Source organism: Theropithecus gelada, chromosome 16, assembly GCF_003255815.1.
Source record: "Theropithecus gelada isolate Dixy chromosome 16, Tgel_1.0, whole genome shotgun sequence".
Taxonomy (NCBI): Eukaryota; Metazoa; Chordata; class Mammalia; order Primates; family Cercopithecidae; genus Theropithecus; species Theropithecus gelada.
The window spans coordinates 13,436,516-13,462,483 of NC_037684.1; the positions used below are offsets into that span (position 1 = coordinate 13,436,516).

General features: G+C 40.0%; 1 protein-coding gene across 1 annotated transcript in view; it reads right to left on the reverse strand.

Moving 5' to 3' along the window:
• MED13 (mediator complex subunit 13) overlaps positions 1–25,968 on the reverse strand; it is a 123,846-nt gene that overhangs the window by 2,005 nt on the left and 95,873 nt on the right. Inside the window, exons 18-29 of the mRNA XM_025362300.1 lie at positions 22,364–22,587; positions 20,786–20,975; positions 19,320–19,782; positions 17,092–17,311; positions 15,917–16,108; positions 15,193–15,416; positions 10,978–11,120; positions 10,325–10,483; positions 10,030–10,215; positions 7,594–7,742; positions 5,390–5,563; positions 298–398 (exon numbers count right to left, since the gene is read on the reverse strand). Coding sequence (XP_025218085.1) covers positions 298–398; positions 5,390–5,563; positions 7,594–7,742; positions 10,030–10,215; positions 10,325–10,483; positions 10,978–11,120; positions 15,193–15,416; positions 15,917–16,108; positions 17,092–17,311; positions 19,320–19,782; positions 20,786–20,975; positions 22,364–22,587 — 2,425 coding nt within the window. The remainder of the gene's footprint in view (positions 1–297; positions 399–5,389; positions 5,564–7,593; positions 7,743–10,029; positions 10,216–10,324; positions 10,484–10,977; positions 11,121–15,192; positions 15,417–15,916; positions 16,109–17,091; positions 17,312–19,319; positions 19,783–20,785; positions 20,976–22,363; positions 22,588–25,968) is intronic.

The window sequence follows — 25,968 nt, forward strand, 5'->3', positions numbered from 1 at the left end:
AACTGCATAAGTCATGTATTTATTTCCAATCTAGATTGGAAGCAGTTTTCAATTATGGCATTTAAGACTCAAAGTCACCTTTAAAAAAGAGTGTAACAGAGAGTCCCTGGGGGGAAAGAAGCAATTTCCATAAAAATTATCCTCAAAAGTAGATTACTCATGTTAGAATAGCAGTGCTTAGAGATCCAGTGATATACAACTGTGAATTCTTGCCGAAAATGAGAAAAATAGATAAGAATCAACATTATATTCTTTTAAAGTTGCAGTAACAAATTGTTAAGGGTAAAAGACTTGTACCTGAGGACATCTGAAGTCTGATTTGAGTCAAGTGGGTGGGAGTGTTTACTGTGAAGCAGCTCGTCAGATTGCACTGAAGGCACGTGAAGGTGCAAAGAGGCCTAAGAAGGTAACAAGCAATCAGTCAGCCAAATAGAAAATAATCTGCTAATTAGTTTTACCTTATTCTCCCAGTGTATCTTCTAAAATGATTAAATACATTTTAGTCCTGTTATGAATGAAAGCCACTATAAAAATGCTTGTTTTCTTTAATTCATTATAGACTTTTTTTTTTTTAAGTAGGGGCAGCTTCTTGTTCTGTTGCCCAGGCTGGTCTTGAACTCCTGGCCTCAAACAATTCTCCTGCCTTGGCCTCCCAAAGTGCTGGGATTACATGCATGAGCCATTGCGCCTAGCCAGAAGTGATTTTTAGGTGCAAAACTTATTTTGAATCTATTTTCTTTACCTTTATTGTTTTTGAGACCATACAATAATCCTTAGAAAAAGAATTTCTAATTATCTGCTAAGTCTAATTTGCCTAGATGTGCAACGTAAATGTTTAAGGAGGCACTAAATTGAGTAAACCTGAGTAGTCTGTCCGTAAGGTATGACACCCTTTATGACTATGCAGACATACCTAAGTCTAGCACTGAAAAAAGTAACAGGCGTAAGCATAAGCAAATAGTTTGGTTACAGCACAATAAACCTTAAACAAAGCTATCTTGGGTTGAACTGAGAACACCCTAAGTAATACGGTGCACAGATGCCTGCTTTGCCCACTCAATTTCATAACAGAGGATCAGTAAAAACTGGCACGCTCATTTAGATATGGCAATGAATAGTGGGAGAAAGGAATGAGCTACTCCACACTCCAATTAAATGAGTCATTTTGTTTATAAGTCAATATATGTAAGTCAATATAGTATTAAAAAGCTATGACAAAACAATGGTGATGTTCACTGCAGTAACTCTTGGTAGATTTCATTCTGTATACTGTAAAAGGTACTATTTTATATTTAGGTGCTCTCTCCTCTGCAACTGCAATATATGTAGAAACTCGGGCAGTATATTTAGGAATATAACCAAAGATATCTATGTTTGAACTGTCTACAAACTCTTGATTTATGGAGTTATAAGCAAGTCTCACACTGCAAATCACTACAAATTTTTAAAATGTAATTAGCACCAGTACTCTATTCCTATGATAAAAAGGAATCTAGCTAACAACCTGCTATATTTCCAAGCAAAGAGAAACAAATCAGGTGGCTTTACTGCCTGCAGTATAAAACTGAGATATACGAAAAAAAAAAGTGAACGAAACTTATAGTAAATTATGCTTTAGGTGGTAGTTCATAACCAGAAGTCCTAATCTTGTTACAATGTATCTAACAGTGAATGCCCGCTTTACACTATCCTTTCTGCAAATAAATACTGAGTAGGAAAGGCTCTAGATAGTCCCTTGGACTTTTTGTAAACTTGTGTTTCCTGAAGCACATCCCCTGAAACACTAAGGTAATAAACTATTAACAGGTGTTAAATAATCCTTTCCTTGTGTATTAATAAGTTTGGGAAATGCTAGGTAAACTATTTTATTTACCTCTGTTTTTCAGAGACTTTAGTGTGCATACATGTATTATGACTAGAAAAGAGGACAGATAGCATGTGTAGCACCCTCCCAAAGGACCACAAAGAACCCTTTGTTTTGTGGAGACACCACAGACTACTAGTATATAGAAAATCCCTTGAGAATATGTTCTTATTTATTTCTTATTTATTTATTTATTTTTTATTGAGACAGAGTCTTGCTCTGTTGCCCAGGCTGGAGTGCAGTGGTGCCATCTCAGCTCACTGCAAGCTCCGCCCCCCGGGTTCACACCATTCTCCTGCCTCAGCCTCCTGAGGAACTGGGACTACAGGTGCCCGCCACCACTCCTGGCTAATCCCAGGGTTTCACAGTGTTCGCCAGGATGGTCTCGATCTCCTGACCTTGTAATCTGCCTGCCCTGGCCTCCCAAAGTGCTGAGATTACAGGCGTGAGCCACCACGCCCGGCTGAGAATATGTTCTTGTAATGAGATCTTTAAAGACCACTGCACATCTACTGGAAGAGGAAGAAATGTCATATGACAAAGCTATTACTTGACACCCTTTAAATATATTATCTCATTAATAATCAATTCAGATCATCAGCTGTTGTTTCTTTATAAATGTGGTACAGAAGTCCACTGTTTAATCTCAAATGTCATTGAGTCAATGGATGTGATCCAAAGATATCAAGATTTAATAGCAACAGGTTTAGAAAATAGCAAGAAACCTATTGGTCTAGTACCCACTAAAATATATCCCTAAGAAACCAAAGCATACATACAATCCAACTTCTACTCCAACAGGTAAAAATAACTTAGCATGTGTGTATGTATACATGTATGTATTGATTGACTGAGACAGAGTCTCGCTCTGTCACCCAGGCTGGAGTGCAGTGGTGCGATAGCTCACTGCAACCTCCACCTTCCGGATTCAAGGGATTCTCCTGCCTCAGCCTCCCTAGTGGCTGGGATTACAGGCACCTGCCACCATGCCTGGCTACTTTTTTTGTATTTTTAGTAGAGGCAGGTTTCATCATGTTGGCCAGGCTGGTCTTGAACTCGTGACCTCAGGTGAGCTCCCTGCCTCAGCCGCCTGAAGTGCTGGGATTATAGGCGTGAGCCATTGCATCTGGCCCAGTTAGCAAGCATTTATTTATATTTATTTATCTTTTTTGAGACGGAGTTTAGCTCTTGTTGCCCAGGCTGGAGTGCAATGAACCTCCGCCTCCTGGGTTCAAGCAATTCTCCTGCCTCAGCCTCCAGAGTAGCTGGGATTACAGGCATGCACCGCCACTTCCAGCTAATTTTGTATTTTTAGTAGAAACAAGGTTTCTCCACGTTGGTCAGGCCGGTCTCGAACTCCCGAGCTCAGGTGATCTGCCTGCCTCAGCCTCCCAAAGTGCTGGGTTTCCAGGTGTGAGCCACCGTGCCCGGCAGCAAGTATTTAAATTAGCATGATTTGGTGATTAAAAACAGTCAACTTCTGGTGGGTTTACATAAGAGTAAGTGAGTCACATCTAAATTTGTTATTCTGGAACAATATCAGCAGCAGTAATAAATTCTGCATAGGGCTTTTATATCTCATTTTGTGACTTATCTCCACTTCACGTTACATTGCTTACTAACAAATTTGGTTTTGCTTTTTTGAGAGAGGGTCTCCTGTCACACAGCTGGAGTACAGTGGCATGATCATGGCTCACTACAGCCTCAACCTCCCGTGCTCATGCGATCCTCCCTCCTGCCTCAGCTTCTCATGTTACTAGGACTACAGGCACGTGCCACCATGCCTAATATTAAAAATTTTTTAGAGAGACAAACTTTCACTATGTTGTCCAGGCTGATGATGAACTCCTGGCCTCAAGCGATCCTCCTGCCTTGACCACCCAAAGTGCTCGGATTATAGGTATGAATCACTGTGCCCAGCCTGAGTTTGTTGTAATAAATCACTATGAATCTGAGAGTCTCATTACTGTATTTAAAAACCACTCAGTTTTAACACAGTAATCTATATACAGCTAGAAAAACTTTAAGCAGTAAATGAAACTAAAAATCAAGTATTACAAAGATTATAAATCTTTTTTTTTTTTTTTTGAGACGGAGTCTCGCTCTGTCACTCAGGCTGGAGTGCAGTGGCATGATCTCGGCTCACTGCAACCTCTACCTGCCAGATTCAAGTGATTCTCCTGCCTCAGCCTCCCAAGTAGCTGGGACTACAGGCACATGCCACTACGCCTGGCTAATTTTTTGTCGTTTTAGTAGAAACGGGGTCTCACCATGTTGGCCAGGCTGGTCTTGAACTGCTGACCTCGTGATCCACCCGCCTCAGCCTCCCAAAGTGCTGGGATTACAGGCATGAGCCACCACGCCCAGCCCAAGATTATAAATCTTTTATTCCCCAAAATAATGTAGCATAACAGCAGTGCAGTATGATGTAATTCAAAGAATAACACAATAATCATTAAAAGACCCAGGTTTCAGTCTTGAGTCTATTACCAATTATGACTTTATTTTTTTTTTTTTTTTTTTCGAGACGGAGTCTCGCTCTGTCACCCAGGCTGGACTGCAGTGGCCGGATCTCAGCTCACTGCAAGCTCCGCCTCCCGGGTTCACGCCATTCTCCGGCCTCAGCCTCCCGAGTAGCTGGGACTACAGGCGCCCGCCACCTCGCCCGGCTAGTTTTTTGTATTTCTTAATAGAGACGGGGTTTCACCGTGTTAGCCAGGATGGTCTCGATCTCCTGACCTCGTGATCCGCCCGTCTCGGCCTCCCAAAGTGCTGGGATTACAGGCTTGAGCCACCGCGCCCGGCCCAATTATGACTTTAAACAGGTGAGTTTTTCTGAACTTAAATATGCTCACCTATAAAATGAGAAGGTTAGACTAGAGGTAACATAAAGTTTCTCTCAGCTCTAAATTTACATATGTGCAGTCGAAATAGACTGAGCATCCCCAATCTGAAAAAATCCAAAAGTGGAAACACTTCTGGTCCCAAGCATTTCGAATAAGGGATACTCAATCTACACTAACAACAAAGATCCTAGGAGTTTGACTTAAGAATAAAGTTCTAAAAATATAAATTTAAAAGCTAGTTTCTTTTCTTTTTTGAGAGAGAGTCTCACAGTGTGTGGCCCAGGCTGGAATGAAGTGGTACGATCTCGGCTCACTGCAACCTCTGCCTCGCAGGTTCAAGCGATTCTCCTGCCTTAGCCTCCCGAGTAGCTGGGACTACAGGCATCCGCCACCACACCTGGCTAATTTTTGTATTTTTAGTAGAGACGAGGTTTCGCCATGTTGGCCAGGCTGGTCTCAAACTCCTGACCTCAGGTAATCTGCCTGCCTCGGCCTCCTGAAGTGCTGGGATTACAGGCGTAAGTCACCACGCCTTCGTGATCTTGTTTGAAGAGTCACATATGGCAATTCATTTAAGAATTTAGACAAGCTATAAGACTTTAAAAAGCCACTTCTAGATTTCTCAGGACTTAGGCTGTCAATCAGAATTATTTAGGAACTGGGACAGAAATGGCAATACCTTAAGAAAAAGGGGACACTGATATTGTGCTTGAGGACATGCTGACCAGAACCAGTCAGGTAATGGACCTGCTTTGGCAGTTGATACAAAGTAACCAAGGGCCAATGGTTGCTGAAGAATATTAGGTACTTCCTCATGAGGTTCTGTTGAAAGTAGCCGATCAGTACTCTGACCCTTAAAAAGACAAAATTAGAAGTATATTATTAGTTCACTCAAATATAGCTAAGTACCAGATATAAACACAGAATGGCTTACAGCAATCAGTCTCATTATCTTACGACATCAATTTAACAAAATACTGAAGGATATTGAAAAAAACCAGTTTCTATGTACTTAAGAGTATTATAAGTAAAAGCATTAATAGAACATATTTTAAGAATTGTATTAAATGAATATGCCAGCTGTTTAACAAGTCTGTATTACTATGCCAAGCTCACAGGAAAGTGTGTAAACCTTCACAGATGAGTAAAACATACAAAATTTTCAATGACATCTTTAAGTTACTTGCTAATATTAAGTCCTGAAAACCACACCCCAATTCAAAAGGTGGATTCAATTTAGCTTTGTTAATCTAGCACTATCTATAAAATGCAGTTAATAGTGCTGTGAAAATTATTATGGCAACATGAAGGGATAACTACTAAGTCACATTCATATCCTTTGGATTAATGTATTTCTTGGTATTTAAGGAAACAGACAAAAGAAAAAAAATATGCATGAAAATGTTCATTACATCATTATCTATAATAGAAAAAAAACCTTACATGTCCAATATTTTGGGAAGGACACAAATCACAGCATAACAAAAATGCAACATTAAAAAGCTGATTATACTTATTGAAAACTGCAATATAAACATATGTGGAAGGATGACAATTCGCTTAAAAGTAAAAATGGTTTTATTAAGGTGGTGGGATTACTGGTGCTTTTCGTTGTATGTATTTCTTATCTAATTTCTTTGCAGTTACAAAAAGGAGGAAGGAATGCAAAGTAAGATTGGAAAAAGATCCTTCCCTACTTTAAAAGGGTAAATTTTAAACCTATGCATACTACAATAATCAAATCAGCAGTATATGTAATTTCTTTTCTTTGAGATGGAGTCTCGCTCTGTCGCCTAGGCTGGAGTGCAGTGGTGCAATCTCAGCTCACTGCAAGCTCTGCCTCCCGGGCTGATGCCATTCTCTTGCCTCAGCCTCCCCAGTAGCTGGGACTACAGGTGCCCACCACCACACCCAGCTAATTTTTGTATTTTTAGTAGAGACGGGGTTTTACTGTGTCAGCCAGGATGGTCTTGATCTCCTGATGTCATGATCCGCCTACCTCAGCCTCCCAAAGTGCTGGGATTGCAGGCATGAGCCACCGCCCCCAGCCCAGTATATATAATTTCAAATAGAGAGGTGTTATTCGCTGAAGCCCAATTAGTTTTTACTTCAAATACAAGGTCAAGACAGCCTGCTTCCATAATTGCTAAAGATAAAAAGGGGAAGTAGATGGTCAGTGTTTTATCTGGTCTTATGAGAAAACTAGTATTTTTATTATATTCCTTGTCACAGCCCTGATATGAATGGCTGCTCTTAAGAGTTATATATAGTGATTCTGAAAGATACTGTGATCCTGTATCTGAGTAAGAAACTATGGTGAACTGCCACAAAAACTACAAAAAAAGGAGTAATGCCAAATGGTCTAGAAAATACGGATTCAGGGAAAGCAGAGCCTTAGAGATTCTCTTAAAAATGTGCAATTCAAAGTACTGATGTCTATGATGTAGAAATGCATGAATGTACTGTTAATTAACCTCAACTCCTGCTAATTTCCAAGGAAAAATAGTATTGCATTTCATATATTAATCCATTACTAAGTTAACGAATGTCATTTAGAAAAATTACACTTTTTTTTTTCGTCACCCTCCTTTGGCGCCCAGGCTGGAGTACGGTGGCTTGATCTTGGCTCACTGCAACCTCCGCCTCCCAGGTTCAAGTGATTCTCCTGCCTCAGCCTCCCGACTAGCTGTGACTACAGGTGCGTGCCACCACACCGGGCTATTTTTTACATTTTTAGTAGAGACGGGGTTTCACCATATTGGCCAGGCTGGTCTCAAACTCCTGACCTCGTGATCCACCTGCCTTGGCCTCCCAAAGTGCTGGGATTTCAGGCGTGAGCCACTGTGCCCAGCCTAGAAAAACTAAAATTTACAACACAGTTACCTTGCCCACATCACCTCCATGGGGGTAATGAGATCCTGGAGAATGTACAGGAGAACCAGTTGGAGAAGCAGGAAGGATATTAATGATATCAGGGTCAAGATCATCTCCTGTGTCTAACAAATCAAAGATACCCATTCCATCTGCTCCATCTAAACAGGAGAAAGAAAAGAAATTTAAAACTCCATTTTCCATATCCTACGGTCATTCACAGGAAAGGGTCAAAATAAATGAAATTTTAACCAAAATGGGTTAATTTAACCAACATTTACTGAGTGTCTACCATGTGCCAAGTGTTGTGCTAAAAAACATACAAATAATTATGCATAAACAAGCATGTGGTAGTCTGAATAATGGCCCCCCAAAGATGTCCACATCCTAATCCCAGGAATCTAAGAATATGTTACCATAAAAGACTTTGCAGATGTGATCAAGCTAAGGATCTTGAGATGGGGAGATTATTCTGGATTATCCGGGTGGGTCCAATGTAATCACAGGGGTCCTAATAAGAGGGAGGCAGTAGGGTTAGAGTCAGTGAAGGAGATGTGATGACACTATACTGCTGGCATCCAGGATAGAGGAAGGGACCATGAGCCAAGGAATGCAGGTGGCCTGTAGAAACTGACAAAAGCAAGGAAACATTTTCCCTTAGGGCCTCCAGAAAGTAATCACTCCTGCTGACATTTTGACTTTGGCCCATCGAGACTGATTTTGGACTTCTGACTTCCAGAACTGTAAGATAAAATAAATGGGTGTTGTTTTAAGCCACTAAATGTGTAGTACTTTGTTAGAGCAGCAATAGGAAACTAATACAAAGCAAACATAGTACAAAGGAAATGAAAATGTGTTTAAAGTGGGACTGCAGTAGTCCCCCTTATCCATGGCGGATATGTCCCAAGACCCACCCCCATACCCACATAGATTTCTGAAACCAAGGATAGTACCAAATCCTATATACTGATTTTTCCTTTACATACACACCTATGATGGAGTTTCAATTATAAATTAGGTACAGTAAGAGATTAACAACAAGAATATTAGAATAATTACAGCAACGTACTATAATAAAAGAGATGTGAATGTGGTCTCTCTCACTCTCTCTTTCAAAGTATCTTATTGTACTGTACCCATGGGAAATTGAAACCATGTAAAGGAAAACCAAAGATAAGGAGGATTACTGTATTTACGAATAATACCATGTTCTTTATTAAGTAAAATACTCGAGTTATTATATAACACACTAAAACAAGAGAGCATAATATCCATATTTCTGACTTTAGAGATGTGAGATTTTTTAAGGTATCTCAGAATAACAATAAAATATTATTTTCTCTTCTACTAAAATGTAAACTATAAATTCACCTGGAAAAGCTACCTCCCTACTTTGGCAGTTTATATAAATTATATTATTTTGGTAAATCAACAGAAGAGATATATAAAATGAGTTCATGTACAGGTACCTCAAAAGCACAAGGGTAAACCTATACAAATATTTTGTGACCAACTATTGCCTTTTAAAATAAGTAAAGATGGCTGGGCATGGTGGCTCACACCTGTAATCCCAGCACTTTGGGAGGCCAAGGTGGGTGGATCATTTCAGGTCAGGAGTTTGAGACCAGCCCGGCCAGCATGGTGAAACCCCATCTTTACCAAAAATACAAAAATTAGCCAGGCATGGTGGCATGCGCCTATAATCCCAGCTACTCGAGAGGCTGAGGCACGAGCATCGCTTGAACCCAGGAGGTGAAGGTTGCAGTGGGCTGAGATTGTACTACTGCACTCCAGCCTGGGAGACAGGGTGAGTGAGACTCTGTCTCAAAAAGTTTTTTAAAAGTAAAGATTTATGGGATAATTCACAGCACCAGTTCTGGTATCACAGCACCAGTTCTGGTATCAACAAGGTGAAAGAATGATTGTATTAAGTTTCCTGTTGCCGCTTTAACAAGTTACCACAACCTGTTGGCTTAAAAACAACACACATTTATTTTCTTACAGTTCTGGAGGCCGGAAATCTGAAATCAGTTTCGTTGGAGTGAAATCAGGATGTTGGCAAGGCTGAAGGGGATAATCTGTTTCCTTGTCTTTTCCAGAGTCTAGAACTATATTCTTTGGTTCATGGGCTCTTTCACCATCTTCAAAGTCAGCAACATAGCATCTTCTCCCTTTGACTTTGCTTCCCGCTGTTTCCATCACATGGCTTTCTTCTCTTCTATGTAGTCAAACCTCCTTCTGCCTCCTTCTTATAAGAATACATGTTATTGCATTAAGGGCCCACCTGCATAATTGAGGATAATCTCTCCATCTCAAGATCCTTAACTTATCACATCTGCAAAGTCATTTTTTGGTAAAATAAGGTAACATTCACATGTTTCAGGTATTCGACATGAATTTATTTTGGGAGGTATTCTTCAGACTACCAAAATGGAACAAATTACCTACCATTGTTGGGATTGAAAGCTAAATCCAAATTTTCAGTGGTATAAGTAGCTGAAGCTACTTGCACAGAAGCAGAAGTAGGAAACACAAGTATATGAGTACATGATGTATCCTGTGGGGTATTTAGCTGAGATGTCTGCATGTTTAGAGTCGTGCTTCTTCCAAATACAGAACCAGTTGACACAGAATCTGAAAAATGAAAGACATTTTCTTCTTTTAATAAATGAAGAATAAATTTTATGTAATACTTAAAAACTGCATAAAGAATTAAATCTGATATAAACTAAAGATAGCTAACCTGGCATAATAACAAAAGAGCCTTGGGGCTCCATTGCCACCAAGCAAGCACTGAGGATGCTAGGGGAGTCTGCAGCAGATATACCACACATTCTACACATGTCTTTGAGCCTTTTACTTAGAGACTGCAAGTTTCGACGACTCAGCAAACAGCTCCAATCTGTGGGTATTGACAGTTTAAAAAAAAAAAAAAAAAAAAAAATCAAAGTAACAGCATTATTAATATCCTGTGGAACCAAGTTAAAGTTAAAACATAAAAATAGTTAATGGCTTTTAAATTAGTGTATTCCTCAAACTGGAGTCATCATCAAGCCAAACTTACTGCTGATGCTACTCAACATCCTTTATCCCCCTAATATTAGGTATACCAAATTCAATTAGTATCTGCTCAACAGAGGATGAGTTAAATAACAATCAGAAAGTGGAAAAAACAGAAAACAAGTAAGAACAGCAGTAATAAGACTGCTATTAAAGTTAAAAAAGAGTAAAATGTCTTTTTAAAATTTGAATTTAGCCATTTGTGGCCTAGACATATGTGTTTCCTTATTTGATAACCTTTGCATTGTATTCAACATATATACCTAGATGTGGTCAGAACAGTGTGTGAATTAACATAAAACAGAAATATAAATACTAATAAAAGCACAACTTTACCTTTCAATTCTCCATGACCAATCCTTCCTAGACGACCAATTACAACTCTCCATGGTAATGAACTCATTTGTACAAGTCCTAAGCACCACTCCCAAAGTTTCTGTAGACCAAATTTTCTAGCAGAACTTTTTTTCCGACGAGCCCTATTGTATGAATAGAGAGTGTCATAAATATATTTCTAAATTTTATGATTTTTTTTTGTTGTTGTTGTTTTGAGATGGAATCTCACTGTTGCCCAGGCTGGATGGAGTGCAGTGGCGCAATCTCGGCTACCTGCAACCTCCATCTACCTGGGTTTAAGCGATTCTCCTGCCTCAGCCTCCTGAGTAGCTGCAACTACAGGTGCGTGTCACCACACCCGGCTAATTTTTTGTATTTTTAGTAGAGACAGGGTTTCACCATGTTAGCCAGGATGGTCTCAATCTCCTGATCTCGTGATCTGCATGCCTTCGCCCCGCAAAGTGCTGGGATTACAGGTGTGAGCCACCATGCCCAGCCTGACATTTTAAGAGAGCCCAAATTTGTGAAAAACAGATCCCCTTTATTTTAGTGCTTCACATCTTTACACAAGTCCTAAGTGAGAATATTCATAAAATCATAGGTTTGGCATGTGAGTTTTTCTATTTCACATTACAATATATAAATTTTAAAAAACATTTGTCTAAAACACCTCAATTCATCAGAAATACTGCTCTCCACCAGGGACTTTTTTTTTTTTTTTTTTTTTTTTAGATGGAGTCTCACTCTGTTGCCCAGGCTGGAGTGCAGTGGCACAATCTCGGCTCACTGCAACCTCTGCCTCCCAGGCTCAAGTGATTCTCCTGGCCTCAGCCTCCCGAGCAGCTGGGATTACAGGCACCCACTATCATGTCTAGCTAATTTTTGTATTTTTAGCAGAGAGGCAGTTTCACCATGTGGGCCAGGCTGGTCTCAACTCCTGACCTCAGAGGATCCTGTTTCAGTATCCCAAAGTGTCGGCATGAGCCACTGCGCCTGCCCAGCAAAAATTTTTTTTTTTGAGACGGAGTCTTGCTCTGTCACCTAGGCTACAGTGCAGTGGCGTGATCTCTGCTCACTGCAACCTCTGCCTCCTAGGTTCAACTGATTCTCCTACCTCAGCTTCCCCAGTAACTGGGATTTTAGGCGCCCGCCACCACGCCTGGCGAATTTTTGTATTTTTAGTAGAGATGGGGTTTCACCATCTTGGCCAGGCTGGTCTTGAACTCCTGACCTCGTGATCTACCCACCTCGGCCGCCCAAAGTGCTAGGATTACAGGCATGAGCCACCCCTCTTGGCCCAGCAAACTGTTTTTAAAGAGCCAATACTTCAAATGGGAATGGCCAGATTTGGTTATTCCATGGGCCGTAGTAAGCAATCCCTGTTCTATACTATAAATTGAAGACTGACCAAAACACCACACTTCTCAGTCCAAACAACATTGTTACCTGTATTCTGCATACATCTCCTTCACTAGCCAAATATGCAACATAAGCACTCTGTGGCTGAGCAACAGTGGCTATTTTATTATTATTATTTTTTGAGACGGAGTCTAACTCTGTCACCCAGGCCAGAGTGCAATGGCGTGGCCTCAGTTCATTGCACTTCCACCTCCTGGGTTCAAGCGATTCTCCTGCCTCAGCCTCCCTAGTAGCTGAGACTACAGGTGTGTGTCACCACACCTCGTTAATTTTTGTATTTTTTTCTTTTTTTGTTTTTGAGATAGAGTCTCACTCTGTCACCAGGCTGGAGTGCAGTGGCATGATCTCGGCTCACTGCAACCTCCGCCTCCCAGGTTCAAGTGATTCTCCTGCCTCAGCCTCCCAAGTAGCTGGGACTACAGGCGTGTGCCACCACGCCCAGCTAATTTTTGTATTTTTAATAGAGATGGGATTTCAGCATGTTGGCCAGGAGGGTCTCCATCTCTTGACCTCGTGATCCACCCACCTTGGCCTCCCAAAGTGCTGGGATTACAGGCATGAGCCACCACGCGAGGCCTAATTTTTGTATTTTTAGTATAGACGGTGTTTCACTATGTTGGCCAGGCTGGTCTTGAATTCCTGATCTCAGGTAATCCGCCTGCCTTGGCCTCCCAAAGTGTTGGGATTACAGGCATAAGCAATCATGCCCGGCCAACAGCGGCTATGACTTACTGAGTACTTACTATGTACCATCCATTGTGCCCAATCAATTTACATGTAATACTTCATTTCATCCTAACAACTCCATGAGACAAATAAAACTATCCTCCTGACTTCATATATAAGTAAGCTGGAACTCAGCTGCATAAGGGTAGTTATTCCAAGGTCAGTAGTGGCAGGTTTGGGATTTGAGCCCAGGTCTCTCTGACTCCATCACTGCCCTTGTTTTTTTTTTTTTTTTAAGACAGATTTTCACTCTTGTTGTGCAGGCTGGAGTGCAATAGCACAATCTCGGCTCACTGCAACCTCTGCCTCCTGGGTTTGAGTGATTCTCCTGCCTCAGCCTCCCAAGTAGCTGGGATTAAAGGCATGTGCCACCATGCCTGGCTAATTTTTTTGTATTTTTAGTAGAGACGGGGTTTCACCATGTCAGTCAAGCTGGTCTCGAACTCCTGACCTCAGGTGATCCACCTGCCTTGGCCTCCAAAGTGCTGGGATTACAGGCGTGAGTCACTGCACCCAGCCCCATCATTGCCCCTCTTAACCATTATCTCACTTCTACTTTATCAAGGTAGTAAAATGGTAATACTATTTTGATAATGAAAAGGGTGGTTTTTTTCCCTCTACTTTCTCATACTTCACAGATGAGCACATTCTTTCCCAAGCTCACTTAATTAGTATAAATATCCGATTAAAAAAATCAAAATTGTATTAAGGAAATAAGATAGGAAGCACTAAGGTTCATAATATAAAGCTTAACAGACTTGTTTATAACCAATAATATAAAATTATTGTTCCTATCTTCTGCTTCCCCAGCACCACTAAGACCTAATAATCATTAGCTATTTCTGCATATATTCAATTTCTCACCTAAAAAAGAACAAGCTTTTATATAATAGGGAAGAAAATAAACGATAGAACCCAAATCTTTTTTTTTTTTTTTTTTTTTTGAGACAGGATCTCACTCTGTCACCCAGGTTGAAGTACTGTGGCGCAATCTCAGCTCACTGCAGCCTCAACTTCCTGGGCTCAAGTGATCCTTCTGCCTCAGTCTCCCAAGTAGCTGGGACTACAGGTGTGCCACTATGCCCAGCTAATATTTGTATTTTTGTACAGACGGGGTTTCGCCTTGTTGCCCAGGCTGGTCTTGAACTCCTGGACTCAAGTGATCTGCCTTGTCTCAGCCTCCCAAAGTGCTGGGATTACAAACATGAGCCACCATGCCTGGCCAGAACCCAAATCTTAAAACTAAAAATCATTTCACGGATTTGCTTTTCAGGTTCTCCTGTTCAGCGTTCGCTGGCTTTGATAACTCAAAATGAGGCTCACCTGTTGGGACCTATTAGTTATATCCTTCGCAAATAATTGGACATGGTATTTACTGCCAAGAATTCTAAAATGGCCACCATATTCTGAAGACATCCTAACTTTTTTTTTTTTTTTTGAGACAGTCTCATTTTGTCGCCCAGGCTGGAATGCAATGGCGTGATCTCAGCTGACTGCTACCTCCGCCTCCCAGATTCAAGTGATTCTCCTGCCTCAGCTTCCTGAGTAGCTGGGATTATAGGCACCCACCACCACACCCGGCTACATCCTAACATTAAATGATAAAATTTTAAATCGCCAATTTTAGTAAATGAAGTTAACTTAGTTAATTAGGGGCTATATCTTAGATGGTATATGAGAAAAGTTTAAATGTTCTATACTTACTAGACCATTTTTTAATTGCAGAAGTGTTTTCTAACTACATCTTTCACAAATGTTCAGCTAAAATAATTGCAAGCTTTATGACACAGATGTTAGTGATCTTAATGTTTTTTTGTTCATGTAATAGATTAATCATAATTATTTTTAATTATCTTATACAATATAAACATTCACTACAGAAAAAAGTAAAAAGCACCCACAATCCCACATCTTAATATTTTAATATATACAAAACCTTCAAGCTGGTTTTCTATTCATTAAAAATGAAACAATATATATACACACACACACATATATACACACACACACATACACACTCACACACATGAAAAATGGAATGATATGATATATTTAGGGAAATACAAATACCTATTTGGAACATCGATGTTAATGATACAAGTTTCTAAAAGTTCTCCATAGAGATCTGTGCAAGATGCAAGAATCCACCTTTGATCATGTGATAAACAGTATCCCACAAAAAGAACATTGTATTTCTGTCCAGCTTCTCCAAATGTTTCTCCTAGCTCTGTCTGTTTGTCCTTCACTGGAGCCAGAATAAAAGGAGGTGCATAAAGTCGAATACACTCTGGTCTCTATAAAATAAAAAATTAAGGTATTATCATACTATACAATCTTAGATAAATATGCATTTAAAATGTAATTATCATCTACCCAATTATAAGATAACTGGAAAATGAGAGCTAAGCCAAAAATTGCGCTTAGTTTTGCATAATATCAAAAAAGTGTTGGCAGGGCGCAGTGGCTCGTGCCTGTAATCCCAGCACTTAAGGAGGCAGAGGTGGGCAATCACCTGAGGTCAGGAGTTCGAGACCAGCCTGGCCAACATGACAAACCCCCGCCCCCCACACAAAATTAGCTGGGCCAGATGGCGCATGCCTGTAATCCCAGCTACTCAGGAGGCTGAGGCAGGAGAATTGCTTGAACCCAGGAGGCGGAAGTTGTGATGAGCCGAGACTTCCCCACTGCACTCCAGCCTGGGTGACAAAGTAAGCCTCCATCTCAAAAAAAAAAAAAAAAAAAAAAAAAGTATGTATAGTCATTCAACAACTTTGGTCATGAAAACCATACTTACATCAGGACTTCTAAGGGCAGTTTCCATGGCTAAACCTGGACCAAAGCCAGTCAATGTTTTCACATTGGTTGATGTTGGAAGTGGCCTCCGACACTGGGTAAAGGCCGAAAAAGCCAGGGATTTTAAATGCTGGGGATAGATTTCTCTATCTTCATGCTTCACAGGTTGCAACAGGTACTGACAAGGAATTATCTAAGAAGTGTAGGCAAATATTACAAATGTTAAACTTTCAAAAGAGAATAACAGGAATTGTGGGTCTAAAACTCTAAAAACTTTTTACTAGAAAATTTAAACAAAACCTAATTTAAATGAAAATTTAAGAATTGTTTTTTTATCTATTATGTAGGCTTTGAATAAGTAGCCAATTTTACCAATGGGTTCTGAACTAAAGGACTATTTAAAACCTGTGTAATTTTCTGGCCAGGCGTAGTGGCTCACACCTGTAATTCCAGCACTTTGGGAGGCCAAGGTGGGCGGATCACAAGGTCAAGAGATAGAGACCATCCTGGCCAACATGGTGAAACCCCATCTCTACTAAAAATACAAAAATTAGCTGGGCGTGGTGGCATACGCCTGTAGTCCCAGCTACTCAGGAGGCTGAGGCAGGAGAATTGCTTGAACCTGGGAGGTGGAGGTTGCAGTGAGCCAAGATTGTGCCACTGCACTCCAGTCTGGCGACAGAACGAGACTCCATCTCAAAACAACAACAACAACAAAAAACTATAAATTTTCTATGTAATAATTATATTAATAATGCCATTGACCAGTCCTGAAGTCTATAAAATAAATTCAAAATTTCTTCTAACAACTTAATATGGTTAATTGCTTTCTCCTTTTCTTGCAACCTGTCTTGTATGTGCTATATCTTTCCATTTAGGCTCATGAATTTAAAAATTGGCTTATAAAAGTAACACAGGAGAAACATTTAATGTACTTAATGGACTTTTTTTAAATTCTGTATTATTACTGTGGTATGACTGTTTTTTATTCTGTATTATTACTGTGGTATGACTTATAAATTATCTAAGATTTATATTATGATATTAAAGTAAAATCAATATAATAGAACTTGGCTTTTAGATAATCAATTTGAATACAGAAAAGTAGTATCTGAAACTTCTGACAACATCAAACTGTTTTACATAATTTTAACTGACAACATTTATCACTCTTACCTGTACAGAAACAGTACTCTTGATATGAGGAGGAAGAGTCTGGACCATTTCTAGAAAGCATCGAAGTAGCCCCAATGTCCACACACTAGAAGAGTTAGCGCTCTCGTCTGTATTTTCGTATGTAAAAGGATCAATTATATAAACAACAATTGCAGGTGGATATGTGATCGCATGTGAATCACCATCTGTGGGGATTCCCACTTTATCCCGATCCATCGTGCTAAAATTTAAGGTAGAAATGAGACAAAAAGTTATACTGTATATGCTTGACGTAGCATCTAAGCAGGTTCTTAATATCCCCCCTCCTCCCTCTTATTTGGTGAAAGGTGTGAGAAAGCCTCTCTGAAAATGAAGGACATTTCTTTCTCACCAAAGTTAACCATAAACATTGTAGATACAATTCCACAATGTATAAAGACACTTGCCTTAAGAGGTCTTGCCTTAAATTTACCAAAAAAGAAAAAGAAAAAAAAAGAAAAAAAGAATTCTTAAAACCATAGAGTATTAGATACAAAAGATTGCTTAGAGTTTAAGGGATAAAACTGAGACAAAGATAGGTCTCTTTGTCTGAGGCTATCTCAAATAGCTTCCCAAATTTATAAAGTTGGTTACAGGTAGAGCTAGGCCAGAAAGAAACCATGTTTCCAGAAACCACGTTTCCAGACTCATTCAATGTTCTAGTACATTTTTAGACTATATATACATGTGTTTTTTTTTTGAGATGGGGGTCTCACTATGTTAACCAGGTTGGTCTTGAACTCTTGGTCTCAAGAAATCCTCCTGCCTTAGCCTCTCAAAGTGCCAGGATTACAGGCATGAACCACTTAATCTCATCCTATTTTTAGATTATATACATTTATTTCATACTTTATAGCTTCAATGGTGAACAAGTTTCATTCTTTGATGGGTGATTTGATTTTTTTACACTTCAAATCTATTCATATGTTCAAGAGGGGTGGATCAATCTGGGTAATGGTTTGTTTTTACCCATGAGTGTAATTTTGGGCACAACTGCACCCTGGATAGCTGACAGATATAATTAACCTAGCCTATAAATCAAAAGGGAAGATCACTCAAAACCTTCATCATAAAAGGAATGAGAGCTGTCATGATCATTCCTGTCACCATAAATAACTTGGAATCACTGTGTAAAGTACTTAATGTATATTATATCATATTACTCTCATCTTACACATAAGAAAACATGCTTAGAAAGTTAGAGTTTCCCCAAAGTCACAAAGCAGCTAAATGGCAGAGCTGAGATTCAAACTTTAGTACCACTCTAAAGCCTCTGAATAGACTGGGTCTACTCAATCACTAGTGACTTCTCAATCACTCGAGTGATTTGCAGAGGCAAATCTACTTGACAATTATGCCACAGAAGACTCAAATGTCATGTGGGCATCTGGACTACATGGTTTTCAAGCTCTTAATTCCCACCCTCAGATTCTAGAATTCTATGATAAAGATTTTATGAAGTAAAGTCCTCATTATAATTTTATACATAAAATATTCAACACTAGACCTGGTGCGGTAGCTCATGCCTGTAATCCCAGCACTTTGGGAGGCTAAGGCAGGCAGATTGCTGAGTCCAAGAGTTCCAGACCAGCCAGGGCGACATGGTGAAACCCCGTCTCTACAAAAAAGTAGCTGGGTGTGGTGGTGCATGACTGTAAGTCCCAGCTACTCAGAAGGCTGACGTGGGAGGATCACCTGAGCCCAAGAGGTCGAGCCTGTGGTGAGCCGTGATCACGCACTGTACTCCAGTCTGGGTGACAGAGTGAGACCTTGTCTTAAAAAAAGATACAAACTAAAATTTCAAGAATAAGAATAAAAAGCACTTTATGTTCATTCAGAATGTCTTATTTACAAAAAAAGCAGCATGGTTGGGCATGGTGGCTCATGTCTGTAATCCCAGCACTTTCAGAAGCCAAGGCGGGCCAATCACCTGAGGTCAGAAGTTTGAGCCTGGTCAACACGGCAAAACCCCATCTCTACTAAAAATACAAAAATTAGCCAGGTGTGTGGCACATGCCTGTAATTCCAGCTACTGGGGAAGTTGAGGGAGGAGAATTGCTTGAAACCAGGAGGCAGAGGTTGCAGTGAATGGAGATCCCGCCACTGCACTCCAGCCTGGGCAAAAGAATGAGACTCTGTCTCAAGAAAAAAAAGAAAAAAGAAGTATCATAGTTTTCATATTTCTGCAAAAGCAGTATTTTTAAAGGTACCTTTCAGACACATCAGGATGAGGCTGAGTGGGAAGTGAAGATGATTCTCCAGAAATCCCAGCTGTCTGTAGAGTTGATGTCTGTTGCCCTCCTAGTTGACCACTCTGAACTGTATTTGCTTGTGTAGACATGGATCCTGCAGCATTACTGTTCATACTGCCAAAGGGTGGAAATGAAGGTAGTTTATTTGATGATACTCCACTATTCAAGTTGGAGGATGATGAAGATGAAGTTGAAGCTGTGGTCAAAGTTGAATTAGCTGTGGCAACTGAAGTAGATATGGCAACACCTGAAGTCATTGTCATAGTGCTGCTTGCTGCAGATGCTAAGGTGGCAGATGGAGTATTAGCATTTCCAGTATTTGTCATCTGAGGTGGAGTAATCAAAGACTGACTTGTAGGGGCAACTAAATTTGGCTGGGAAAGTAGAGAGCTGTCCAATGGCAGGGAAGCAAGATAAGGACCTAAAGAATAAAAACAGGTAGGAAATTTAATTCTTTATTTGACCGACTGGTTCTTTTTTTTATTCTACTGTGTAAACAGAATCATAATCCAGTTGATGTTTTCTTGGTAATTATAGCCCCTAAATTGCTTGCTAATGGTGTGACCTACATTTGCTTTCTATTTTCCTCTAGAAACTGAAGAAACATATTTAAAATGGAATTGAAAAAGCCAGAATTTTCACTCAAAATTAAAGAAATGATTACTATGAAAGTGTAACAAAATTCTATTTTCTAAGTATAATGAAATGTAAAAAAAGGTATCTAGCAATATTCACCAAACTATTCAAAGGGTTTCTAAATCACTAATCAAATAAATATTGGCTACATTGGCAGCTAATTAAAATATAAAATGGTATAATGTTATCATGGCGTTCAAATTACAGGAATGTCTAATGAGATTCAATATTTTGGTTCTGCATCTCTTTGGATTAAGTCTACAGGAAGTCCACTGATATTTATTTCAAGAGTATTTATAAGCAATACAGTTGGGCATGGGTAGAATGAAAGAAAAAAACGTATGTAACAAGTAAGTCTTAAACAGCTGTCATTTTCTTAGCTACAACAAAGAACTAGTTCTTGGTTTGGTAGAGATTAACTATAAATTATTTTATCTCTGAACTGTAACAAATGAAGAATCTTCATGTTATTAAAACATCAGACCCTACAGAGGCAACAGAAAATTTATTTATAACCCGTAATTTCATCCTACCTGATGGGATCCCTCATTAGGGATTAGCAAACTTGTTCTGTAAAGGGTCAGATAATAAATACTTTCGTCTTTGCAACCACACAGTCTCTATCACAACTACTCAGCTCCAATGTTGTAGCACAAAAGCAGCCAGCGAAAATACATAAATAAATGAGGATGGCTGTGTTCCAATAAAATTTTATCTACAAAAACAGCTGGTGGACCAGGCCACATTTTGCCAACACCAGCCTTATACAATAAATACAAATTCAATACCTAGGTCATATCTGCAGACTTGTGCATAAAGCTTGAGTTTAGAAAATGCTTCATTGTTACCATCAGCTGCCTGAGAAAACCATTCTGCTACCAACTTTTCTGATAGTTTATTTGATGCAGTAGATCCGACTCTCATGATCCCATCTGTTAACAGTCGAGAAACAGGTCTATGTTGACCTAATCGACAGGACTACAAATATACATACAGAAAGCAGAATTAGTAAATTTATTATAGTGTTTAGGTACATATTATAAAACCAAGCATGAAAGCTATTTAAAATAAGCTTAACCATTTGCAATTAACAGTTACGATAAAAATATAAAGGGTGTTTTTAGAAGTAGGTCAAAAAAATAAACATATCAAGGGTGAAATGGTGCCACAGGTCTTTTTCATTTTTACATTAGAAATTCATTAAGTTTTTTTCAAAATTAAAATATCTCTAATGAAAAAACACCTAGATAACAATAGTACTAGAACCATTTGGTTTGAATAAAAGCTTGCAGAATGCAGAAATAAGAAAGCATAAAAATGCAGTCATTTTAGGTATACATTAACTCCAATTCATGAATTATGAATACACATATCCCTAAATCAAAGCATAATAAAAATTGGCATACAAATTTATTTATATACCCTCTCCATCTAGTTTTGTGAGTCACTGATTTTTGTTGTAAGAAGCCCAATGTCAAATAAATTTGTAACATTGGATTAAGCAAACTTAGAAGACTTCTTTACTGTAAGAATTTCAAAGCCTTTAAAAACCTAGTACGAATTGTGAATCTCTAAAACGTAATATAATATACAATGTTTTCCCAAGCCTATTTAACTATGGAACTTTTTTTCTGAGAGGATTTTACCGGCTAATATTCCAAATAACACCCTTTGGGAAATGTTTATTTATTAAAAACACACTACAAATACCTTGTAATTATGTGGAAAATTTTATAAGGAAGCTAAACTAACATACACTAACATTCAGATTGTAAAAGGAATCAAAATTTAAAGACTAAATTTCCAAGCCTTTGTGGAAAAAGGAGGGAATAATAAAGTAAGACTTTATGTCCCATAACACTTTTAATTTACAATTATTGTGCCTGGTAATGGATATGTGAGAATTATAACTTAAAAGAAAGGGCAAGAATTTCAGACCCGAAATGGACCTTAGTGATATCTAGCATAGATTTATTTTACATATGAGGAAAGTGAGGCCTAGTGTCACTACCTGAAATCCTGGAGAATAAAGACTAGAATTTTTGTAAATGTAATTTTTTTCCTGAGGAGCTATTTAACATTTATCCTTTGTTTTAGAAAAGGCCACATTAAAATGGATATATGTATATATACATGCCCTCAATGTTTCTTCCTCCAATAGGGAGATAGCCACTCTGACCCATGGCATACACATCTAACAGACTGGGTCAAACTCAGCAAAGAATGTAACTGGCTAGTATGAGAAATAAACATCTAATCTGACATTATCACTGTGTCCCAATCAACTGAACTGCCCAGTATGCTGTATATACAACAATACAAATCGTAAGGTAGTTTTAAAATGTCATCTCTTTTTAAACACCTACCTCATATATTGCAGTAAGATCTCTAAAAAAGCTTTTGGCTCCATTTAACAAGGCTTCATTCTCTGGACACAGTACAACATAGGCTATATCTCTTTGAGATCCATAGGGTTCCAGCATAAGTCTCTCCCAATAAGGAAGAGCAAATGGAGAAAGCACCAGATAATCATAATCATAACCCAACAAAAATGTGGGGATTGGCAGTGGTTCTGGGGATTCATCAGTTCCTAAATAAGAAAGATGTATTTTAAGAAAACACTTAAAAACAAGACATGTCTCCTTTTTATTTAAATGTCAAAAGTTAATGAAGTCATTATGAGTGAAAATATTTTATTACAGACAAAAATACTTAATGCCAGTGATCAAGACTTTTCAACAGTTAGGAATTTCCTAAACAAGTCTTTTTATTTACTTATTTTTTTGAGACAGGGTCTTGCTCTGTTGCCCAGGTTAGACTGCAGTGGAACAATCATGCCTTACTGCAGCATTAACATACTGGGCTCAAGTAATCGTCTGGCCTCAGCTTCCCGAATAGCTGGGACTACAGGTGTATGCCACTACGCTTGGCTAATTTTTAAAGTTTTTGTAGAGATGGGATCTTGCTGTGTTGCCCAGGTTGGTCTCAAACTCCTGAGCTCAAGTGATCCTCCTTCCTCAGCCTCCCAAAGTGCTGGGATTACATGCGGGAGCCACCACGTCTGGTCTGCATTTAAATCTTTGGCATGGGTCTGGATGCAGTGGCTCACACCTGAATTCCAGCACTTTGGGAGGCCGAGGTGGGCAGATCACTTGAGGTTAGGAGTCTGAGACCAGCCTGACCAACATGGAGAAACCCCATCTCTACTGAAAATACAAAATTAGCCAAGTGTGGTGGTGCATGCCTGTAATCCCAGCTACTCGGGAGGCTGAGACAGGAGAATTGCTTGAACCCAGGAGGTTGTGGTGAGCCGAGATTGCGCCATTGCACTCCAGCTGTGCAACAAGAGCAAAACTCCGTCTCAAAAAAAAAAAAAAGGGACATAAAAATACACTGTAGGCCAGGTGCTATGGCTCATGCCTGTAATCTCAGCACCTTGGGAGGCTGAGGTGGGAGGATTACTTGAGCCCAGGAGTTTGAGGCCTAGGCAACGCAGTGAGACACCATCCCTATTTATACATTTAAAAACAATATAATTTTAAAAATAGAAAAAAGAAAAAAAACCTTTTTTTTTTTTTTTGAGACCGAGTCTCGCTCTGTCACCCAGGCTGGAGTGCAGTGGCGTGATCTCGGCTCACTGCAAGCTCCGCCTCCCGGGTTCACGCCATTCTCCTGCCTCAGCTTCCTGAGCAGCTGGGACTACAGGCGCCCGCTGCCACGCCTGGCTAATTTTTTGCATTTTTAGTAGAGATGGGGTTTCACTGTATTAGCCAGGATGGTCTCCATCTCCTGACCTCGTGATCCACCCGCCTCGGCCTCCCAAAGTGCTGGGATTACAGGCGTGAGCCACCGCGCCCGGCCATGAAAAAAACCTTATTAAGAGTGTAGATTTCATGTTACGTGTTCTGTTTCTTAGGTTTTTTTTGTTTTTGTTTCTGTTTTTGAGATGGAGTCTTGTTCTGTTGCCTAGGCTGCAGTGCCGTGTTGCGATCTCCACTCACTCTAACCTCCACCTCCTGGGTTCAAGCAATTATCTCACCTCAGCCTCCCGAGTAGCTGCGATTATAGGCACACATCACCACACCTGGATAATTTTTTGTATTTTGGTACAGATGGGGTTTCATCATGTTGGCCAGGCTGGTCTCAAACTACTGGCCTCAAGTGATCCGCCCACCTCGGCCTCCCAAAGTGCTGGGATTACAACAGGCATGAGTCACCATGCCTGGTGAGTGTTCTTAACATAATAAAAAAATTTTAAAAGAAAATGACCAACGGCCGGGCGCGGTGGCTCAAGCCTGTAATCCCAGCACTTTGGGAGGCCGAGACGGGTGGATCACGAGGTCAGGAGATCGAGACCATCCTGGCTAACACGGTGAAACCCCGTCTCTATTAAGAAATACAAAAACTAGCCGGGCGAGGTGGCGGGCGCCTGTAGTCCCAGCTACTCGGGAGGCTGAGGCCGGAGAATGGCGTGAACCCGGGAGGCGGAGCTTGCAGTGAGCTGAGATCCGGCCACTGCACTCCAGCCTGGGCGACAGAGCGAGACTCCGTCTCAAAAAAAAAAAAAAAAAAAAAAAAAAAAAAAAAGAAAATGACCAACAACCTAATAGAAAAATGGGTTAAGAACATGAAGATTACAAAACAAAACTATAACACATAAAAAGATGCTCTTTCTCATTAAAAAAAAAAGAGCAATTTAAAATTAATAATAGCAAACAATGATAATGCTATGTGCTAGGTACTGTTGATAGCTCTCTGTATGTACTGACTCACTTAATCCTCACAAAAAACATAAGGCAGAAACTACTATTTTTTTTTTTGAGACAGAGTCTCACTCTGTTGCCCAGGCTGGAGTGCAGTGGCCGGATCTCAGCTCACTGCAAGCTCCGCCTCCCGGGTTTACGCCATTCTCCTGCCTCAGCCTCCCAAGTAGCTGGGACTACAGGTGCCCGCCACCACGCCCGGCTAGTCTTTTGTATTTTTTTTAGTAGAGACGGGGTTTCACCGTGTTAGCCAGGATGGTCTCAATCTCCTGACCTCGTGATCCGCCCGTCTCGGCCTCCCAAAGTGCTGAGATTACAGGCTTGAGCCACTGCACCTGGCCAGAAACTATTATTAACTTCATTTTAGAGATGAGAATAACATAAATTAGGAAGTTAAGCAATTTCTCTAGCATTTCACAAGAAGTACCAGGATAGGAATTTAAACCCAGGAAATCTATCCCCACAGTCTGTACTATTTAATCTCTCAAACACTGAATCAGCAACCTACTAGGCAAGACTTTGGGAAAATAGGCACTTTAACTGGTGGGCATTCAAATCGATACTACAGGGGCTGGGCATGGTGGCTCACGCCTGTAATCTCAGCACTTTGGGAGGCCTAGGCAGGTGGATCACTTGAGGCAAGGAGTTCGAAAACAGACTGGGCAACATGGCAAAATCTCATCTCTACTAAAAATACAAAAATTAGCCAGGTGTGGTTAATGCATGCCTGTAATCCCAGCTACTCGTGAGGCTGATGCATGAGAACTGCTTGAACCTGGGAGGCAGAGGGTGCAGTGAGCTGACATCACGCCACTGCACTCCAGTCTGAGCGAGAGAGTGAGACTGTCTCAAAAAAAAAAAAATAAATTAAAAAAAAAGGTATTACAGAATTACAGAGAGTTATTTAGTTTTTTTTTTTTCTTTTCTTGAAATACACATCTGGGTGCTTATAGTCTAGCCATTTGGGAGGCTGAGGTGGGCAGATCACTAGGGTCCAGGAGCTGGAGACCAGCCTGGGAAACATGGCAAAACCTCATCTCTACAAAATATACAAAAATTAGCTGGGTGTGGTGGCACGCACCTGTAGTACCAGCTACTTGCGAGGCTGAGGTGGGAGGATCACTTGGGCCCAGGAGGTTACGGCTGCAGTGAGCCATGATTGTGCCACCGTACTCCAGCCAGGGTGACAGAACATATCTCAAAAATAA